Genomic DNA, 23,196 nt, shown 5'->3' on the forward strand with positions numbered 1-23,196 from the left:
TATAAATCAGTCACAGAGAAGAAAACTCAACTGGAAACAAAACAGAAACATTCTCAGTTGGTTGTTTACATTTAAAAAGAAAAATAAAGAAACAATAAAATGGAATCAGAGAATACAGCCTCAGGACCCTGGCCCCGCCCCTTTCTCTACCTCCCAGAACCTCCTCTGAACACTCCAAGCAGCAGCGTGAACACCCAGAGACTCTGTTTACAGACTTCACCGAGACAGAAAAGCACACCACCACCACCTCCTCTTCTACACCAAGAACACCAGCTCCTGGCCCAGCGCTTTCTGCCAGCGCTACAGCCACGTCATCAAAAGAGGCGTCCGCAGAGGCCGACGAGTCGTAGCGTTTGAAGACGGCGAGAAACGAGAAAGACGGCTCTTAACGCTCAGCAGATGTCAGACCGAGACGATAATGATCCAGGGAAATGAGTCTGCTCTCCGAGTCTTCATCAAAGATTTCACTCCAATGAAGGAAACGGCGACAGGAGCAGAGCTCCCACAAGTAAACGTCTCCCAAGAAGAGAGCGATACCCTTCCAACAGAAAGTCAGCACACATCACCCTCAACACCAAGCCCTCAGTCTCCTGCATCAGAAATAAAGGAGAACCTTTCACTGTTAGAGTAGAAACGGTGGAAGTCACAGATCAAATGCTCTCTCACTTGTCGTCCAGTGAAGAAAGGAAACGTCTCAGGAACCGAGTAAACGACGTGTTGAGTCGGTTCAGTGCTTCATTATTTCAATTCAGAGAAGAGATCGAGAGCCTGAAAACAACCAACACAAGATCATCCAGTGAACTACAAGAAACTAGCCGAACCATTAGCGTAATTACCCCAACTTCTGGCCACTTCAAATACAATATTGGAAATCTTAGCTAACTGTAAATAAATAGAAGTACTTTACTCACATCAACATTTTTCAGGAGTCAAATATGTGTAGATTAATGTCCAAGACTTGCTTGACTTTGAAAGAAAATATGTTTTTAGATAAAAACACTTTTATTTAAGTAGGTGCCAATACTGCTAAGATTATTGGCATCCCCTAACTTAAGCCACCTTCCCTGCTTGTGACAGTCAAAAAAGACAGTTGCTACCACATTCAGTGGTTTTGAGAGGTTCACAATGAGATCACATTCGTCCTGTGTAGGTATCCGTACTCTACATGTAAGGATTACACTGGCGGGAGATTTTCCCCTCAGAGAAAAGGAAGCTAACCGCTAAGCTAACTTTTACACTGAGGGAAATATCTGTCGCGAAATGGAAATGTGTTGTGTTCCACATGCAGTTTTGCACACAGAGAATTACAACACTTAAATATAGTTTAGTTGTGTGATTTCTTGAAAGACTGATGTTTAAATGCCCTACTAGGGCTTGAACTTACGTTTTATTGTTTTACCCAAAGCGATTCGCCAAGAGAGAGAGAGCAGAATTGCACCATATACGGCAGTGGCCAGAATTAGGGGACGGCCCAAAATAGGAGGAATACTGATAACTAAACTACAGTTTAAGTGCTAGCAAGTGTTAGCTCACTAACAAAACCAAAGTTTTAACTGAAATAATTAGGGCGAGGGGAGTAAACAAAAGCACTTATAGAGCTAAAATACATATAACTTTGTTTCTCTGAAAAGTCATGTGTGTTTAAAATGTTTAAAGCACTTTGTTCAAGTATGTTGTCGAAGAATTAGCTGTTACCTCACGACAGACAGACAGCGTGTGCGTTCCAATTCACTCCATGTTCCCTCCGAAGTGCACTGTTTCATAGCAGAAATGTTGGGGTTTACACGCAAACAGTGCAGTTTATCTCAATAATGTGCGGTATACGCATGTGTCTGAGTCCCAAACCGAAATATTATAGGCTACACAGTTTGAGCGAGTAATGTGTGTTTCAAAACCGTAGGGGACTAGTGTAAGGACAAGTGAGTGGTTTGATATTCAGCCACTGTGCGCATGAGCGAGCGAGAGAAACGGAGCCCGAAACAGTGCACACGTTTTTGTAACAAAGACGACAAACTATTATATTAATAAATAATTACAATTTATATCATGTTATTTGTATCTATTTATTATAAATAGCTGATACATTTTGAGAGTAGAGTTCACAGCTTGTAAAATGTTATACATATATATATATATATATATATTTTTTTTTTTTAAATCATCCCCTAATTATTATGTGCTCTTTAGGTTATCACTGGACTGAAGACACTGCTGCAGCTTCACACACCCTGTGCTTATCCATCAGTTGTGGAAAAAGATTGAACTGCTTTTTCTGGTGTAAACTGGTGAGTAAAATAATAAACTAACTCTAACATTAGCCATATCAGTTTCTAATTTCAGAAGTTAATTCTTTATAGAGATTAACTGCACAGTAGCCATGACACAACTGCCATTAGTAGTATTTTCTCTGATCTCTGATCCTTTTTTTTTGTCTTGAAGCAGTGTCTGAGTCCATGAGGAAACAGAAGAAGCTCTTCATCTTGGTACAGGAGCGTGGCACAGTGAACTGAAGGCATTTTCTTGCTGTGAATCAGCCTGCTTTGGAAAAGCCAACTCTCCTTAAAGCTTACTAAATGTAATTCCTCCAAATTATTGTTTTAAAGACTGAACTGGTATGGTCACACTTTGCAAATTGAAGTGCACAAATATATTTTGTGGGCGGCACGGTGGCGCAGCAGGTAGTGTTGCAGTCACACAGCTCCAGGGGCCTGGACTGACTGTCTGTGAGGAGTTGGTGTGTTCTCTCTGTGTCTGCGTGGGTTTCCTCCGGGTGACTGTCTATGGGGAGTTGGTGTGTTCTCTCTGTGTCTGCATGGGTTTCCTCCGGGTGACATTTTGTGAGGAGTTGGTGTGTTCTCCCCGTGTCCGCGTGGGTTTCCTCCGGGTAACTGTCTGTGAGGAGTGTTGTGTGTTCTCTCTGTGTCCGTGTGGGTTTCCTCCGGGTGACTGTCTGTGAGGAGTGTTGTGTGTTCTCTCTGTGTCCGTGTGGGTTTCCTCCGGGTGACTGTCTGTGAGGAGTGTTGTGTGTTCTCTCTGTGTCCGTGTGGGTTTCCTCCGGGTGACTGTCTGTGAGGAGTGTGGTGTGTTCTCTCTGTGTCTGCGTGGGTTTCCTCCGGGTGCTCCGGTTTCCTCCCACAGTCCAAAAACACACGTTGGTAGGTGGATTGGTGACTCCAAAGTGTCCGTAGGTGTGAGTGTGTGAGTGAATGTGTGTGTGTGTCTGTGTTGCCCTGTGAAGGACTGGCGCCCCCTCCAGGGTGTATTCCCGCCTTGCATCCAATGATTCCAGGTAGGCTCTGGACCCACCGCGACCCTGAATTGGATAAGCGCTTACATATAATGAATGAATGAATGAATGAATGAATGAAAATATATTTTGTTTGCTAATTGATCATTCCATGTAAAATAAGGACTGCCAAACTTTTAAACTGAATAGTCCTTTTGTTCCATCATGTTAAATTTAGTAGAGTAACAACAATTCTGCACTAAAAATATGCAGACCTGTGTTCTTTGTAGAGGATATTATTATTATTATTATTATTATTATTATTATTATTATTATTATTTAATGTTGTTATATAACAATCGAAAACATTTTCTCTTGTTTTAATAAATGTTGTAAGCTACTTTCAAGGAAATAAAATTGTTATTTATATTTCTATAGTTGAGTTTGTTTGTGTGTGTGTGTGGGGGGGGGGGGTGCAATACATGAACAAGATTAGTACATATATAATTTACAGTTGGGCAAAGGCCTAATAACCCACGGGTCCGCGTGTTGTCAAAGGTTAGAAGTTGAGACACTGCGAAGATCAGGAGTGTTCCCTCTTCTTCACAATGCTCTGCTGTGTTAGGACAGATGTGGAGAAAGGGATAGGACCTCTCCTCTCCAGCTGTGGGATGATTTAGAGCTTCCCTGAATGTGGTGGGCAGTGCCAAGACGACCTCCCTCAGGACCCTCTACAGTAGTCGAGTGGACAGGACCCCAGTCTCTGCTCTCAAGGCCTCCGTAGACTACCAGTCCCCCTGCATTCTCAAATCGCCCAGCTTTGTGATGCCAACTCTTTGGAATCTCCATTGAAGGCTTGGAGCAGAGAGTACATTGGTCTGGATCAGGGGATTGAATAATAGAATATTATATAGAGAGAAGGACCTCGGCCTCAGTCCTGTTGGTCTTTATGACCGAGGCCCAGGCTCTCACGACAGACCGGTAGAACTCTGTTGTTCCAGCCAAGTTCATCTCAGTCAGCTGCAGAATGAACAAATGTCTGTCATATGCTAGGTTTTCCACGTGTCGTAGGAGGGCACAGGCTGTAGCAGTCCATGCCAACCCCGACGCGTACAGCATTCTCTGAGCCATCTGCAGCCTGAATGCCTGGATACAGCTGGGTAGATGTATCAGCCCCTGCCCTCCCTCACTCACAAAGAACAGAGGCGCAGGTCCAGTGTTGTCCACTCCAAAAAAGTCCACAGTCTTCCGCTGTAGTTCCAACACTAGGGAGGCAGGTGGATCCAGCACCAGGAACTTGTGCCACAGCCTGGAGATGATCAGGTTATTGACGACCAGAGCTCTCCCCCTGTAGGACAGCCGGGGCAGGACCCAGGTCCATTTAGATAACCTAGCGCATAACTTCTCCACTACCCCCTCCCAGTTCTTTTCTCTGTACCTCTCAGTACCTAAAAACACACCCAGATAACTCAGGCCCTGCACCCCCACAGTAAGCCTTCTGGCAACACCGGGAACCCCCTCCCCTGCCATCGTGCCAGAATAAAACTCTCTGACTTGCCCCAGTTAACCCTCTCACGTAAAGGCACAGTGCCTGAGTCAGTTTATGAATGTCCCCCTCCCCTCTAATAAAAAAGCTATACCATCTGCGTACGCAGACAACACCACCTTTTCCTCCAGACCCTGAACTCCCAGCCCTTCGAGCCTAGACCTCAGCCTACAGAGCAAAGGCTCTATCGCCAGACTGTACAGCTGCCCAGACAAAGGGCATCACTGCCGGACCCCCCGTCCCATCCTGATTGGGCAACTGAGTCCACCCCCCACTTTCAGCAGGACCGAGGCCTCTGTGTACAGCAGGCGAACCCAGGATATAAAACCATTCCCCAAACCAAAACTCTGCAGCACATCAAAAAGATAAAAGTGGTCAACTCTATCAAAGGTCTTTTCCTGGTCAATGGAAATAAGACCTACATCACAAGAGGAGAGAGCACACAAGTCAATAACGTCCCGCACCTGGAACAGATTGTCTATTATGGTCCATTGCGGGACACAGTAAGTGTGGTTGGGCAGTGTATGATGAACTCCTTCAGTCTGTTGGACAGACACTTGGACAGGATTTTATAGTCCGTGCACAGCAGCGCCACCGGTCTCCATTTCTTTAAAAGCCCCAGGTCCCCCTTCTTAGGGAGAAGAGAGAGTACAACCCTAGTGCAGGGAGCATTTAAAAACCGCAAGTAAATCCGGTCCAATGACATTCCAGAAGCCCTTGTAGAACTCAATGCCAGGACAGCGTCCAGAGGAAAGCTGCTGTACGAGTCCAGAACTTCAGCATCTGATTCTTCCAGTTTGGGAAATCCTTCCAGAAGGTCCTCCCTGATGCTGGGGTCAGTGGCATCGGCGCTATAAAGGTCTGTATAAAAGTCCATGGTGATCTGCCTCATTTCACCAGGCGCTGAGGTCAGGGTCCATCCGGACGCCGAAGAAACATCATAGGGTTGGAGTGGACCGCCTTCCGTTCCAGATTAAAAAAGAAGGCACTCGGGGCATCCATGTCTTTGAGGCTGGCTACATGAGCTCTAATCAGGGCTCCTTTTGCCTGCTCATGGAGAAAGGAACCCAAAGTCTGTCTCTTGTCCTCCAAGAGATTCTTTGGTCCTGTGCATTTCCCAATGATAAAATTATTCTCTAAAAGTCTAATCTCCCTTTCTAGCCCCAGAATGGTGTCCTTCACTGCTGTTGCTGTGTGTCCGGTGTACTGCTCACAAAAAGATTTAATTGGAGCTTTCCCCACTTCCCACCACAGACTCACATTCTCAAACTCTGTCAGCTGCTGTCTCCACGCCCTCATCATACAAAAGGTTTACATTAAAATGCCAGTGATATTTGGACCTCGATGTGTCCGTCAGCACTAGATCTAGTAACCATAAAACTAGAACCACAAAAACATTAAGAACTCTACTCCTGTCCCCTTTATTCACATAAAACCGGTCCAGTCTGGCCGCACTGACCCTCGTCTCAGAAATCTTAACCCATGTGTACTGCTTCATGGTCTCATTACTGTCTCTCCATGGGTCCACAAACCCCCCGTCCCTGAGCAGAGCACTCAGCACTGCAGCCGACTCAGGGTGAGGCTCCTCCCCGGTCCTGTCCAGAGTGAAGTCTGGTGCAGTTCCAGTCTCCCCCTATTACTACTACAGTCCGATTATCACACTGCCGTAAGCATCCCCTCAGCTTCTCAGCCCCTCGTCCACCTAATGTCCCCCTGCACCAGTAAAACCCGACCTGGCTCCAACTCAGTGACCTGCATGTTCCCCATCCCCACTCTGCTTGAGAATAACACTGCCACCCCAGCACTGACACTAGAGCCATGGCTAAGAACATACTCCCCGTCCCACCACATGCCCCACTCCACGTCATTGTCTCTATCACTGTGTGTCTCTTGCTAAAAAATAGCATCAGCTCTCTTCCTCTTAATAAACTCAGCTAACATTGCCCTTTTACTCCTGTCCCTCCCCCCGTTCATGTTTAGAGAGGCTACTCTGAGTGTATCCAGCATAGAGTTAGAGAGGAGAGAGAAGACAGAGAAACAGACAACAATCAGAAGAGAGATCAGAAGAGAGCTGTTTTAACGTTTAACCGGGGCTTTACCCCTCCGCAGTTTAATCACTTTTTTCTTTAAACAATAACGCTTTTGTTTACTCAGTTCATCAAAGCTGGCTGTTCTGCGCAGCCTTTCCACAGAAGCAATGAACTTATCTACATCAGGAAAGATTTCAACCACATCAACCACCTTACCAAACGTTTCATCTAAGAACTCGTTAATATCACCGAGCGTGTGGAGAGGCTGGTCCTCCCCGGCCTGAGAAAACATGTCAGAGACATCAGAGAGAGCATCATCCTCCCCTCCCTGACTCACCTCCATATCTTACACCTCAACATCAGCCGCCTGGCCTTCTCCAGCAGCTTCCACCTCTGCACAAGACACACCACTACTCACTGCACCTGCACTCAGCTCCGGAGAGGCCTGAGCCTCACCAGACTGAACCATATTATTACTGTCCTCCATATTCATCTCAACAACACCAGAGACCTGAACACCTTCACCTGCACCAGCAGTGACCCCCATCCCAGAACCACCTGCAGTGACACCACTCACCTCTACACCTTCACACTCTGTAACCACAGCCCCTACCTCATTCTCTCCTACAGCAACACCGTCACCTTCTCCAGCCCTGGCCTTTCCCACTGATACACCACTATCGCCATCTCCAGCCTTAGCCCCTCCCACAAAAACCTCACTATCTCTATCTACAGCCGTAGTTCCTCCCACACGTCATCACCTTCGCCTTCTCCAGCTGTAGCCTCTTCCACAGGATCACCACTCACCTCTGCACCTTTACTTTCTCCAGTTGTAGCCCCTCCCATAGAAACACCGCTGATGTTCAAAACATCAGCCCCAGATGCCGGCTTGTCCTCCCTGGCACCAGTGCTCGTGCTTGGCCCAGACCTTGCAGCATCACTCTCCGGTTTATGTGGACAAGCCGTCCTTTTGTGCCCTATGTCCCCACACTCAAAACACCTCATGCTGCCAGTACTCACGTAGAGCACGCAGGATTTTCCCTCATAAACCGATCTGAACGATACATTTGTGCCAGGGTCAGCTCCAGGCTAGATGTAATGTCACACCCCAGACACCCAAGGCTAACACTAATGTGCACAACCACAGTATTCAATACATCGACTACGCCATATATTATGGGAAAAGGGACCCCTTGCTAGGCCACTCAACTTAATGAGTGTGAGAGCCAGACAATAACACACGTGTATCAATCAGAATGTCAAGTCTCAGTACAAATTTTATTTCATATAATTACAAAAAGGGAAAAGGAAAGAAAACTTAATGCTGTAGATAAAAAAGCTGTATGGGGTTTTAGCTGATATATATATATACCAAGTAACATCACAGACTAACAGAAAGTGTGGCCAAGGAAGTGTCCAACCCACAGAGCCCTTTGATTTGCACACTAGTCATGCAGTCAATAACACTACCACGCAAAACCAATATCAAACCAAGGTCATCAAAACCAGGATGACAGCACAGCAGTAAACCTCCTCCAAAGAGGGTGCAACCAGAGCACCTAGGGTGACCCACCCCTTGACCACAAAGCCAAGAAAAAAAAGTAAAAATAACAAGAAGCAACTTCCTAGGTGCAACTACACAAAAACAGCCTATGATATGTCATCACAATACGTTGTAGCTAGAGGCCTTAAGGCCAAAACCCCAAAACAGTATTGATAAAACCTTTTAATTTGGAAAATGGTAACAAGTGGCTCAGCTAAAACAATGTCCGCACATGTATACCATGTATAAATAACAATACACAGGGGAGAGAAAACAGTGGCCTGCAGCACTTCTGGCTGCAGCCCCACTCTACAAGAGAAATAAAACATAATCACAAAAATAGTATAATAAAATCACAACCATAGCCAGCAGTGTCAGTACGTCACCTTAAGCATATGGCCCACACCCATACACACAATGCTTGTGACTTGTGCCCATATCTTTATACATAATATCACCATTTCAACTTTATATATACATACACTAATAATAATAATAACAATAATAATAATAATACACCACATCAATACACCCACACATGTTCATGCATGTAAACCCATATGCCATCACCATGGTATCCTAATATTAAATGACATACCCAAATAAAAAAAAAGACACTGCTGTTGTCAATATGATTGATATACCAACGTTCTGTAGAAACAAAATATATCAGTAGGCGACAGCCAAGCAACACGAACGCCCTCCGACCTGCATGATACATAGACACTGATAAGTCAGATGAACAACGGTAGGGAGCACAAGAAACCTAAGTAACATACGAGCGGCGTCAGCCCAGCACCAGTTAGCCGCTGCTAATGTCACTGCACACCAACCTACACAAAAGTAGTCACATTCACCAACAGCTAAGAAACTCTCACCGGATAGGCCCCATTTCCCATTCAGCGCGAGCAATAATAAACCAGCGACCTACCGTTGATTCAGCTGCCTGTGCTTCTCTACTTCTCAAATGATTGGCTCCAGCCACCAGCACACGTACACTAAAAACAAAGATATCTTAAAATATGCTCTGCCGACTCTTGAAGCTTCAAAAACCTGCCTGTTACTAACAACCAGCCCACATAAACTTACCAGACCAAGTTCCCCTATTAGCAGCCGCAACGCATCAGACAATTCCCGCCGTCCCATCGTTTAAACAAAGTGGAAGTGAACTCACCTGGGTGTGCTCCCTTTTATCTTCCCCTGGGTATCAATATGCTCCCTACCTGGGTTCCACCCACTCTACAGTGGGTGTGTCCCTATAAGACCTCTACTGGTCTTTAAAGCTGCAAGAGTCCTTGTTATCCTTACTATACAGCACTATTAGGCATTTAGCCATACCACATTCCCCCTCTTTCAAGGTTCACCGTCCCGGTGAAAATAAATCCAATAACCTAATGGCTATTGCCAAGGTCAAAAAGGAATAGGAGCACAATTCAATGTAGGCATGCTCAAAACTGAGTTCAGAAGCACAGCACGGGGCAGGTGGAGCGGATTTGAATGTTGTCCGGCCGTACTGCGAGAAGAGCGCCTAACCACTGGCATAGGTTGCTCAACTTGCTTTTCTGGGCTACAACCCGCAGCGGCAACCAGAGACAAATTTTCACTATCTGTAGACTCCTGATCATTTAAGAGCTCACCCAAACTCTGACCCATAGGAGTCTCAACACTGGCTGTACCCGGATCCATGCCAGCCTAAGGTTTAACACAAAGCGCTACTCCAACAGGACCACTCTCCTCCTCAAGCTCTTCATGGACCCTCTCCTGAGGTGACGTAGTCACAGGTGTCTGACCCACTTCTCTATCTGAGACTGCCTTCATCTCTGACCTATGAATAGTTTTACAGCACCCCTCTCCTCCTACTTGTCTGATCTTATACAATGTTCCCACTGTGTCCAAGCATTATAAAACTTCAAAGGTAGTTGAACTCCACACATCCTGAATCTTAGATCTACCTGGAAAGTGATTTTTGCAGCAAAGCAAAGTACCTGTAGGCAGTATTGGTGGTACCGTATTATACTCTCGCCTACGGTAGGCCGCCACTGACTCTAAATGCTCCCTTGTAGTAGCATAAACTTCAGACAGATGTTTCCTATGTTGACTTACCCATTTCGAAGGGTCTAGATTCTCTACCCCATCCTCCACCATGTTTCCCAACAACCGATCAGTTGGTAACTGAGGTTTTTGTCCAAACAACAGCTCATAAGGGGAGTATTGCATGGGCTGATGTATTGTTATAAGCTTATAAGCTTTGCTTATAGAGTTATAAGCAAAGAAAAGATGAGGTAAAAACTCAGACCATTTGCATTACTTTTCAGTAATGCAGCAAAGTAGATCATGCAATGTTTGGTTAAAACACTCACACTGTCCATTGCCTTCAGGATGATAGGGTGTAGTCCGGCTCTTCTCAATACCATAAATCCTGCAAAGACATTTCAGAAATTCCCCTCAAAGTTACGCCACTGATCAGTATGAATTCTTTTTGTTATGCCATACACAAAAAAAACTCTTCTCTGTAAGGACTTGTGCCACAGCACTGGCTTTCTGGTTGGGCACTGCGTAATAAATTTCGAGAACACATCAGTGAGAACTAACATTTTCCTCTCCATTACTTGCCTTCTCTAAAACTGTGAAATCTATGGCAAAAATTTCCAGTGGTCTAGTGTCTAACAAATTATCCATAAAAAGTCTGTACTTTGGGTTTTGTCGCTTTGGCGACTGTACACCGTGCACACTCTGTACACCATTTTTTTAATGTCCTGCCACATCTTTGGCCAGTAACACCGTTGTCTCACGAGATCTGTAGTGCCCTCCACCCCCTGGTGGCCATGATGGTCATGAAGAGCCATCAACACTTCGGTCTGCAACGCCTTAGGTAATATCAAACACCATATGCCTGGTTGGAGGCAACTGTACTGTTCTGCAGAAAACTCCCTCCTTTTCCACAATTCTTGGCCACTGGGTTCCCTAACCCCTTCTCTCTCACCAATCAACCCTATTGCTGTGGGTACCTGCCCTCTCCTCCAATAACCCCACAAACACTGCCACAGTAGGGTGAGCAGTTTGCAAGACCTGCAGGTATGCCAGGCTATGTGATGGGATAGCATCCACTGCCAAGGATAAGGCCACCTGGGGCCCTAATGTTGTCCTATTTACAGCCACAGAAACACCAGAGGGAACCGAAATCCCCCCTACACCTACTGAAGGCTGATCATCAACGGTAGGCAACCAAGAAAGGGCGTCAGCATTACCATTAGCGGTACCAGGCCGATACTTGATCTCATAATTAAATGGTGCCAACTGAGATGCCCAACGCTGTTCCACCGCCCCTAACTTCGCGGATTGCAGATAGCTTAAGGGATTATTGTCAGTGTACACAGTAAACTTAGCACCTAACAAATACTCCCTGAACTTCTCCGTCATGGCCCATTTAAGGGCTAACAGTTCAAGCAGTGCTGTCCCAAGACCAGGGGGGACATCGACGTCCTATTGCATTTTCCAGTCGAGGATTGCATCCTAGTGAGCGAAATATGTCGAATTACAGTGCTGAAGAGCTCCCACCAGTCTATGAAGGGGTACAGCCAACTTGGCAAAGCCCTCCACAAAACTCCTATAGTAGGAGGCAAACACTAAAAAGGATCTCAACTCTTTAACAGATATGGGACATTTCCAGCAACAACTTGAATTTTCTCTGGGTCTGTCTCTACTCCTGACACGGATATCACATGTCCCAAATAACTAACCCTCTAGGCCACAACTAACCTAACCCTAATGTAACTAATTACATTTTTTTCAAAATGTAATTTTTCTTTGTTGAAGACGACCCAGCACCATATCTAGTCACTGAAGATGTTGTCGGAAATCTTGTGAAAAAATGACAATGTCATCTAAATACAACAAGAGTGTGTGAAAGCTCTGGTCTCCAAATATTCGCTCCACCAGGCATTGGAAAGTACTAGGTGCATCACATAGACCAAATGGCATCCAGTTAAACTCGAACAATCCAAAAGGTGTACAAAAAGCAGTCTTTTCCCTATCCTCCTCTACTACAGGTCCCTGATTATATCCACTCGCCAAGTCTAAAATGTTGAACCACTTAGCCCCACTCAAAGCATCTAAAGACTCTTCTATTCTGGGCAAAGGAAAGGCATCTTTGCGAGTCTTGGCATTGAGCTGCTGGTAGTCAACACACAGGCAAATTGACCCATCCTTTTTCTGCACCACTACTATTGGAGAAGCATAAGGGCTAGAACTAGGACACACCACTTGGTGTTCTACAAGCTCCTGAATGTGAGCTTTCACCAAGTCATATTGTGAAGGAGGTAGGCGCCAATATCTCTGCCTCACTGGAACTGAATCCAGTAAGGGGATTGTATGCAGGACTAATGTAGTGCAACCCAGATCTCCCTCATATTCAGTAAAAACACTCTGATACTTTCTCAACAGTACTTGAGCCTCCTCCTGTTCTTGAGCAGATAAGGATGGCCAGGCAAATTGAGAGACGTCAATACTATAATCATATTCTGCTTGAATAGACTGGACAGTAGCTACATGACACAGGTCATCCCTATGGACTTGTATTAACCTGGGATAGACAAAGGCTGAACAACATGCAATTCCCCCAGTACTGTCTTGGGCTGAAGCCACTGATCTTGATCACCCAGATTTACAACTGGCACCTGCAGTTACAGCTGTAGTTCTCCTGTGGCTCTGCATACTTTGTTGAGTCCCTGTCCCCCTGTTCTTCCCACAGAGCAGGTGTGGTGTTGGTGGGGGTCACTCTCAGTGCTGTAGTGACAGTGACATGGTGGTGTGTTAATGGCTGTTGTGCTAGTAAGAGTCGATCAGACACAGTGCTGCGTGATGTGTTTAAACCCCTCAGTTTCACTGCTGAGTCCCTGAATGAGGTTCATCCCCCACATTAAAATATCCACTACCCAAATAACACCAGCGCTATGTTGGTGTGGACCACTGAAGAACAGGGGGCTGAGCAACAACTGAACTAATGGTAACTGTAGAAGAACAAAGAGCACATGACCTACACACAGAGAGCACAGGGAGTGTAGAGACAAGGCAGTGGTAGTAATGTTATGGCTTATTGGTGTACAGACACAGTTATTACAATATGAATTAATTATACAGTGATATAATAAGCTGATTGTCTCTGACAGTGTGGGAGACACAGCGTGAAAATGATACAATTATATTCTGTTATATTCTATTAAGTTATACTCATCCCTAAATAAGCCTTTGTTTTCTCTTCGATACAAAGGCCACCATTGGACTGAAGACCTGTGGTAGATCGACTCAGCCCCAGTTCACTGCTCAGCCCCGACTCAGCTGTGGAACAAGCTGGTGGTGAGTATAATATCAAACAAGTAGACACCTCTCAGTCTCTGAACTAAACAGATCAACTTACAGATCAACTCCACAGTAGACATTAGTTGTGGAGCATTTCCACTGCATGGTCCCTACACTACTCAGTTCTATTGGACTCTGCTCATAATATGGTCCCTGATAATCAGTGTGTGTGTGTGTGTGTGTGTGTGCTCACAACAATGGCAGCAGTAACATTAAACAAGTCTGTGCTGAATCTCTGCATTTCATCACGTAGAGTGAGTCCTCTCTGAACAATCAGCTTGGAGCCACAAGTGAGCAGTTACTAAAAATGAGCTGCTTCCAGGTATCAGCTCCAAACCTGGCCAATGGAAAAGCAGAGATCAGAGCAGAGTCTAGTAGAGTAGTGTAGGGAGCCTGCAGTGGAAAAGCACTAATGATGACCTTGGTATTTCCTCTGGAGTCTGAACTATATTTATTTTCCTCTTTAGTCTAGAATCATATGAAGCAGTGCGTCTCTGATTCACAGGAAGCAGAAGAAGCTCTTTCTCACAACTCATCATTTATTGGCTGTAAAATGTCACTTTTGGAAAAGCCCTCCATCCTCGAGGCTCCTAACGATGACTGTTTCAGACGATTGTTTTTGGTTTAGTTTTGGTTTAAACTCCTTTTCTCCACTGTAAATGATGTAGATGTGATCTGAGTCAGCGAGCTGGTTATTACCTCCCCCTTTTTATTAAACTCTAAAAGAGCTGCAGTTGAACTGCTACCGATAACTTCACAAGAAATAACGTCTGTAACAAACACATACAGCATCTCTACAACTTTTAAACACTGTGTATGAACTTAAAGGAGCAATCTGTAACTGACACCAAGTGTTTAAAATCTGAACTATAATGGAGTTTTAAAACAGTGGAGAGAGCTGTCTCCCTCCTCCTCCTCCTCAGACGTGAAGCTCCAGCAGGTGCCAGTTTGAGGAAAACTGAACCAACAAGAGACCAGTTTAAGAACTTTGGCCGTAATTGATAAGAAATGTGTGCCATAATCAACACATTTACACAGAAAAGTGTTCATCGTTTCACTGAAACATAAAAAGCAAAAAAGTGAACATGCGGCCGCCATTTCCCTGCATTTACAAGTCTTTACTGTTCAAATCTGTACAAATCCAACTTAAATATTTAGACTAGACAAGACTGGTGTTACTTATTGATTCTTCTTCCACCATAAACATCCACACATTATAGTTTTTAGTGAGGTAAATGTGTACAAGACACAATATGTATGTTTCACATTTTTACTCCATATGCTCTTTGACATTTTAATTCACAGTGCTGTGCAAAAGCAAAGTACAAACTTATTCATGAAAAAAAAATAAGAAACACCATTTGGATAGAGTTGTGCACACCTGTAAACAATATTGCAGCACATATTGGAACTGAATAGGAACATACAAAGTACTGTAAATTATTCTTGCACATCCATACATTCCTGTCTGTCTGGCCACATGTTTGCATCGACATCACAGCGAATATCATCCCTGGCAATGCAGCAAGGAAAGTATCTCCTTGAGTGGTGCATCCACCCTCTGCAGGACACTGCTGTGATCTCATCACATGCTGCATCCATGGCCACTATCAGGGCCATTTGGGTCTGTGAATGCCGGTCATATACCTTCCACCTCCAGGCAGAGAACAACTCCTCTACTGGATTAAGGAATGGTATATAGGGAGGGAGATATTCCACCGGCAGCCTTTCATCTGCTTCAAACCACTGTCTAACCAAATATGAGTGGTGAAAATGCACATTATCCCAACAACAAAAGTCAGCAAATGTTGTGTGTTGTATGGACCAAAACGGGGGATATGTGTGAGGACGCCGTTTTCTGTAGCCCTAATTTCATGAGGAATCTGCCTATGTACTTGGCCTCTTCTTAATCTTCCCCTGGTTTGTCCCCTTCCCCTTCCTCCACGCATCCTCACCCCTCTTCCACAATGCTGACCTTTTATTTCTATGTCACTGTATTGACAATATAGTACACACTATGTCCTGCTTGGTTCATATATGCTTGCCAATTGAGGGTTCATGGGATTCAGCTTTGAGGGACTGAGGAGAAGTGGCTTATCATTGGTTACAAACACTCCTCATCAGTGAAAGCTGAGGTTCACCTGAGAGGAATTGTTCAATTTGGGAGACATTTTCAGAAAAAAATATGATAACGAAATGCATAAGATTTTCTTGACTGCTTTTGACGACTAGCTCAACATTTTTGTATGTAATGATTCAAACAATGAAATGAGGACTAATAGTGTCATAGGGAAAGACTACTCAGCATTCATAAGTATAGTTCATTTTGACTGACATGACATAAGTAAATGAAAATGTTATAAAACAGCAGAGAATTGTCTGGAAGCAATTGATGCATGTCCAAAAGCATTTGCAATATGTTGGACAGAATGAGAAACTGCTACTATGATGTGCACAAATGACTCTATCTTGTGGAGGTTGAAATAACAGTTATGAGAATTTTAATTCTGATCAGAGAAATGCACCAAAGCAACTGAGAAAAAGTGTAAATAAAATACTACATTCTCATATTAAGGTCTTATTGGGAAATTGAGTTCATATTTTCAAACCTAGTTGGGAAAGTATTGATTTCATATTCAGTAAATTACTTGGTAAAGTGTGTTCACTTCATTCAGAGAAAAAAGTAGTCAGAATCTCAATTTTCATTTGTTTATGGATTAATTTAGGAGTTTTATATTTTATTTTTATCAGAAGCTTCACTTTGAAATGAAGTTTAAAATATAGTTAAAGCCTTACACACCAGGCTGAGAACAGTTAAACAGACAGAGCTTGGCTGGAGTCTGTCCAGAGCAGATCCAGAGCTGATCCAGAGGAGTAAAATGGTAAGTGGATCTGGTCCATATTTGGAACAAAGGAACAGAAAAACCATGAAGATCTGGCCTGGTGATGGCCCAGTGTCGTTCTGAATCAGGAACCCAGAACCATGCCAGTACTGGCTCATTGTGCATCTGGACACCAGCCCAGATCCATTTTACCAAACCGGTCCAGATATTATGGTAGATTTTGATATCTGGGCTGCATGCAAACCCTACTGCTAGTGGCTGCTAATATTGACCCAGGGCTCCCATCTTCAGCTAGTGGCATGCTATCACAGCTGTTAGCAACTGCTAACATTATACGAGGGTAAAAGTCTCTGACTAGTTGCATGCTAACCCTGCTGCTACTGGCTGCTTATATCTTACTGATTGATGGATGGATTGACTAATGGATGGATTGACTGTTACATTTATATAGTGCCTTCCCAAGGACTCTTGACTAAATACCATCAAATAATTTATAGATGATTTCAAAAGGATTTGACTCTGAAAACACACCTCAAAAAGTGGCTGCAATAATTTTCCTTGAATGTAATAAATAATATAATAAAAAAACTTACGTATTTTCAACAGGTTTCCTGTTACATGTGGATCCTTGAGGATGGTGTTTTTATACCAGCGGATTGAAGCTCCTGGGTGTTCTGGGTCTGAGATAAAACTGATCACTTTCTTGCTGGGGTTATTGGTGTTGTACAAACTTAGTGTGGAATCCAGGACCTCCTTGACATCCCTTTTCTTGTACCAGGGGACTTCCTCTGTTGTGTCCTGTATAGGTGGGCCACTTGTGGAACCACTCCTGAAGTTCTCAGCTGCCTGTGAGATTTTTTTGAGGTATGGTTCCTCATACTTCAGAGAGGTGAAGCTGAACACAAGGGCATCAGTCACATCTGGGTCCATGAGGAATGAGTCAAGCTCAGGTCCTGGAGGTTTAATTGTGTAATCTTGTATCTTATTGATGTACTTTATCACAACATCAGTCTCAGTGTCCTTTTCATCCAGCCACTGCTTCATTTCTCTTCCACTGAAGCCAGATTTATTCAGGGACATCAGGAGGTCTTTCAGGGTTGTTTCCTTCATAGTTCCTCCTCTGATTTCTGGAATCAAAGCTGCCATTTTCTTCAGAAACTGAACAGTGAAAGCCCTCAGACTGCTCTGGAACTGCTCTAGTTTGTCGACAAGGTCTGCAGCCTTTATCCCTTTGCTCTTCTCCAGTAGGTCGTTGGTTCTCTTCTCAGCTTGGTGGAAATCATCCATCACTTTCTCCACCTCAGACACCTGTTCCTCTGTGATCATTGTCTTAAACTGTGACTCTGTGTTTATAAGCTTGCTCAGTGGGTACAACCAGACCTTCACAGGCACAGCCTTCTCTTCCTTCTCCCCCAGCAGGGTGGGCAGCTCTTTGTACACCTTCACAGCTTCCTCAAATGTAGAAGGGTTCTCTTTTAGATCAAAATCTCCAAAACATTTGCAGCTGAAGTTCTGCACCTTCTTCTTGTCATCATCATCCATTTTAAGGCTTCCATCCCCACTGATCTCAATTGAGGGTATCTTTTTGATCATCACATGTAGGTCTCCTTGGATTTCCTTTTTATCCAAAGCATTGCTGGCTGTTTGTTGGAATTCCATGATTGCATCAGCCCCATAGAGCACACCAACAACAACATGTGTAGCATCTGTCACTTCTAATATCTGAGCATTTGGAGAGTCTAGCTCAGATATTCTGAGCTCTTTAAACTCTGTAGATTTATGGTAACGCAGAGTGACACTGCACTGATGAGTGGAGGAGGTATTGCTCTTCAGATAATGGGCAGAACCTCCAGCCTTTATCAGCCAACAGAAGAAGCTAAGCTTCACTGAGGCACTCACTTCTAACAGACTGGTCTTCTCACTGAGAGACTCTGATCCTGCTACCTGGAATCTTGTACTTGGCTGTGGTCTGACTACAGTAGCTTTATCAATATCCTCAGTCTTCCAGATGCTGAATCCTGAAAAGATTGACAGGAACATGCTAGAGCACCTCCTGCAGAGCTAACTCTGTCATTATGATCTCAGTAAAATAAGCCTTGAGTACAATTAACCTAATGAACCATCAGCTCCAGCATCAGTAGAATATCAATAGTATCAATCATGTGCATATGAATGTGAATTTATTTCATTTGCATTATTTGTCGTTTTGTAAAGTATACAATGGTGTTACAAGTATATAATACCAGTATGCCCCTATTGAAACATGTACTGTGACTTTCTGTCACCCTGCCCCCTGGTTTACTGCAGAGCTCAGGTTAATGAAAGCAAGAGGTCATCAGCTGGAGCGTCTTAGTAAAAAAAAAAAAGGTAAACTGACAGCCCATGGAGGTTCTTATATTTTGAAATATAAAACTGCTCTGAAAACAGCAAAGGCAACCTCATCTATTATCACCAATACCCAACTGTGACTTTGAAAATCAGGCAGGCACTCAATCACTTTAACCAGCCTCCAGGCTTCATATCCCTGTATTTTCACTACTATTGACACTGGTCTGTTTATATTGGTACTGTCACTTAAGCTCCTCATCAGACCTAACTGTGACTTTTTCAATAGGTATGCACTTGTTCACTTTACTTAGTTGTTATACGATTATCTTGCACTGTCTACTCTGCATTGTACATCCAGTATCCTACCTCTTCCTATTATGATTATTTTGCACGACTGTTTACTCTGCTCTGTACATCCAGTATCCTACCTCCTTATATTACAATTTTTTTGCACTATTGCTTTTCACTACCTTGTACATCCATTATCCTACCTCCAAATCAGGTTATTGTCTTCAGTCAGTGTCCCATTGACTCATGTATGTCTATCAGTGAACTGTTGGTATCGTAGGTGCTGCACTGGTCTTCTGTTTGTTCACTTTCATATATTTATATACTTAGCTTAGTTGAATTTAGTCTATTTTTTATTAAATGTTACTGCATCTTGGACAGGAGAGTAACGTAATTTCAATCCTTTGTATGTCCTGTACATATGCAAAATTGACAATAAAACTCTCTTGACTTGACTTAACTAAATTAACATTCACACATGTGTGTATGTGAGTCTGTGGTCAGGTCTCAAAGGTAAAAATCTTTTGCTAAACTTTCGCTTTACATTCACATTTACACCCTTCAACTGCAAACTAACTTTAGTGAGGCAAATTAACTCTGTAATAAACTAAACTTGATTTATGGACAATTAGTGCATGTGCCCAAAGTATTCAGGTGCTGTGTTGTCGTCATCCTTTAATAAAAGGTTTGTACATTAATAAATAAAGGAGAAGAAATGTGGATTTGGGAAGGGGATCATGAGGCGTGTGGTGAGTACCTGGGATTAGTTGGTCGTTCAGGGCATTGTAGAGCATTCCCAGATGCAGTGGTCTGCTGAGGGCACTGATCTCCAGGATGGAGTCTCCTTTACCTGGAACAGCGAGAGAAAACAGAACATTTCAGAGCGGTAGTGCTATGTACCTGATGATAGTCTGTTAGTTTACAACATAACACTGAAAACACTCTATTTACACATCATTTAACTCAACAGAATGTGTAACTGAAGGGCTACGTGGGCTGTGTGTAGTCGAGAAGATGCTGTACAACACACAGAAAGTAAATAAAATAATCCAGTATCATGCCTTTGGTAATTCACAACAAAAACAGAGAGAGACACAAAAGTACTATTTTAGTTTATAATTTATAGCAGAGACCCACTGATCAGGTCATAGTCCCCTTTACTGTTCTAACATGTGTTTAATGTAGTGACAGTGATGATACGTCTAAATAAAGGAGCACAGTTTCTCTACTTACAGTGGGATAACTGCTAGAATATATCTGTTAGACCAGCATGCTCTTCTCTCTCCCAAACTGACTGCCTGGTTCTTCTGTCTTGCACTTTCTCTGTGCATTCTTTTCTTTGTGTATTGCTCAATTAGACTCTCAACATTAACATATAGGTTCACATTTCACAGCAAGTCTGTCTGAGATCAGTAATGCTGCTTGAATTCTAGTAGCACCAGCCACACACAGCTGCAAGGTGTCAGTCCATTTCCACAGTGCTTTCACAGTGGGTAATAAATCAGAGCCTGATCATTCATTAGATATTAGACTGAGCAGGTGGAACCTTCTTTCTTCAGATGAACATATCTCTTTTAACACAGAGGTAATGATATATATTCAACAATACATTCAAGAACGACTGCTTGCTGTCCCCTGAATGTTACACATTGTTGTACATTAAGCTCATTCTGCAGAGTAAGGTCTCACCCCATCGATTACGTCGGTCCTGTGGCTGTAGAACTGTGCAAAAGTCTTCAGCACCTGAGAAAATGAGATTTAAGAAGCTATTCATTTATTATTTATTATTATTATATTATATTATATTATATTATTTATATGTATTTATTATTTAGAGTTTATTTACTGAAAAAAAATTATATTAGAATAAACCCAACTCTGTTATTCCAGTGAGTATGATAGTGTGTTAGGCTCTACACAGTTACACAGAGAACCCCAAGACTCTACACAGTCACACAGAGAACCCAGAGACTCTACACAGTCACACAGAGAACCCTGAGACTCTACACAGTCACAAAGAGAACCCCAAGACTCTACACAGTCACACAGAGAACCCTCAGACTCTACAAAGGTCACACAGAGAACCCTGAGACTCTACACAGTCACAAAGAGAACCCTGAGACTCTACATGGTCAAACAGAGAACACTGAGACTCTACACAGTCACACAGAGAACCCTGAGGCTCTACACAGTCATACAGAGAACCCTGAGGTTCTACAGAGTCACACAGGGAACTCTGAGGTTCTACACAGTCACACAGAGAACTTTGAGGTTCTACACAATCACACAGAGAACCCTGAGGCTAGAGACAGGTCACACAGGGTACCCTGGGACTCTACACAGTCACACAGAAAGCCCTGAGCCTTTGTAGAGTCACACAGAGAACCATGAGGCTCTACACAGTCACACAGAGAACCCTGAGGATCTACACAGTCCCACAGAGAACCCTGAGACTCTACACAGTCACACAGAGAACCCTGAGACTCTACAAATGTCACACAGAGAACCCTGAAACTCTACACAGTCACACAGGTAACCCTTAGGCTCTACAGGTCACACAGAGAACCCTTAGACTCTACACAGGTCACACAAAGAACCCTGAAACTCTACACAGGTCACACAGAGAACCCTGAGGATCTACACAGACACACAGAAAACCCTGAGGTTCTACAGAAACACACAGAGAACCCTGAGACTCTACACAGTCACACAGAGAACCCTTAGGCTCTACACAGTCACACAGAGAACCCTGAGACTCTACACAGTCACACAGAGAACCCTGAGACTCTACAAATGTCACACAGAGAACCCTGAAACTCTACACAGTCACACAGGTAACCCTTAGGCTCTACACAGGCCACACAGAGAACCCTTAGACTCTACACAGGCCACACAGAGAACCCTGAGACTCTATACAGGTCACACAGAGAACCCTGAGGCTCTACACAGGTCACACAAAGAACCCTGAGACTCTACACAGGTCACACAGAGAACCCTGAGACTCTACACAGTCACACAGAGAACCCTGAGACTCTATACAGGTCACACAGAAAACCCTGAGGCTCTACACAGGTCACACAAAGAACCCTGAGACTCTACACAGGTCACACAGAGAACCCTGAGACTCTACACAGTCACACAGAGAACCCTGAGGCTCTACACGGTCACACAGAGAACACTGAGACTCTACACAGTCACACAGAGAACCCAGAGGTTCTACATAGGTCACACAGAGAACCCTGAGGCTCTACATGGGTCATACAGAAAACCCTGAGGTTCTACAGAGTCACACAGAGAACCCTGAGACTCTACACAGTCACACAGAGAACCCTTAGGCTCTACACAGTCACACAGAGAACCCTGAGACTCCACACAGTCACACAGAGAACCCTGAGGCTCTACACAGTCACACAGAGAACCCTGAGCCTTTACACAGTCACACAGAGAACCCTGAGGCTCAGAGAGAGAACTCTTAGGTTCCACCACCCGAACCCTATTTCGTCATCGCAGCCATTTCCCTTTCAGGCTGCACTTTCTTAGGCTCCTCACCTTCTCTCTCTCTCTCCCTCTCTGCTCACAGGTGTCGCTTCTGACCTGTCCCAGCCCACCGTGCTCCATTTACCGCAACATTCTCTGCTCTGCCTTTCCGACCAGCCAGCAGGAACTTGACGATTACCTGTCCATCATTCCTGATTATGCCGTTCACTTCGGGGGTTCCGCCTTTTATGAATACCACTGCCAATGTCTGCAGCAATGGAACATCTCTTGCTACTGGGGTGCTCTGGATATAGAACTCTACTGCCATGTCTTTGCCAGACACACCACCCTTTCATGTGATGTGTGTGGCAACCCATCCCATCCTGCCGCATCCTGTTCACTTCTCGCACCAACTCCCTCTCTTCTGCAACCACTATTGCTCCCACTTCATCCACAGCCACCTTTGTGCCATTGGTTACTACTTCCAGCTCTCATGATAGTTGCAGAAGACACCTGTCCTACTTTAATGGCCAGATGATATACAACAACTCCAACCC

At 44.1% G+C, this 23,196-nt stretch overlaps 1 protein-coding gene across 1 annotated transcript; it reads right to left on the bottom strand.

Moving 5' to 3' along the window:
- Positions 1-9,805: 9,805 nt before the first annotated feature.
- On the bottom strand, positions 9,806-22,967 carry LOC136700269 (verrucotoxin subunit beta-like). Its single transcript, XM_066675548.1, has 4 exons — positions 22,757-22,967; positions 19,920-20,012; positions 17,140-18,564; positions 9,806-9,912 (listed from the first exon to the last, which is right to left on the bottom strand). The coding sequence occupies exons 1-4, from the start codon at positions 22,965-22,967 to the stop codon at positions 9,806-9,808; spliced, it is 1,836 nt and encodes a 611-aa protein (XP_066531645.1).
- Between the last annotated feature and the right edge of the window lie 229 nt (positions 22,968-23,196).

Source organism: Hoplias malabaricus, chromosome 6, assembly GCF_029633855.1.
Source record: "Hoplias malabaricus isolate fHopMal1 chromosome 6, fHopMal1.hap1, whole genome shotgun sequence".
Taxonomy (NCBI): domain Eukaryota; kingdom Metazoa; phylum Chordata; class Actinopteri; order Characiformes; family Erythrinidae; genus Hoplias; species Hoplias malabaricus.

Coding starts and splice junctions, on each gene's coding strand:
- LOC136700269 (XM_066675548.1), bottom strand. CDS start 22,967: ATGGCAGTAGAGTTCTATATCCAGAGCACCCCAGTAGCAAGAGATGTT. Junction 18,565..19,919: donor GAACGACCAACTAATCCCAG/GTACTCACCACA, acceptor CAATCTTTTCAG/GATTCAGCATCTGGAAGACT. Junction 9,913..17,139: donor AGGAAACCTGTTGAAAATAC/GTAAGTTTTTTT, acceptor TGCGGGTTGTAG/CCCAGAAAAGCAAGTTGAGC.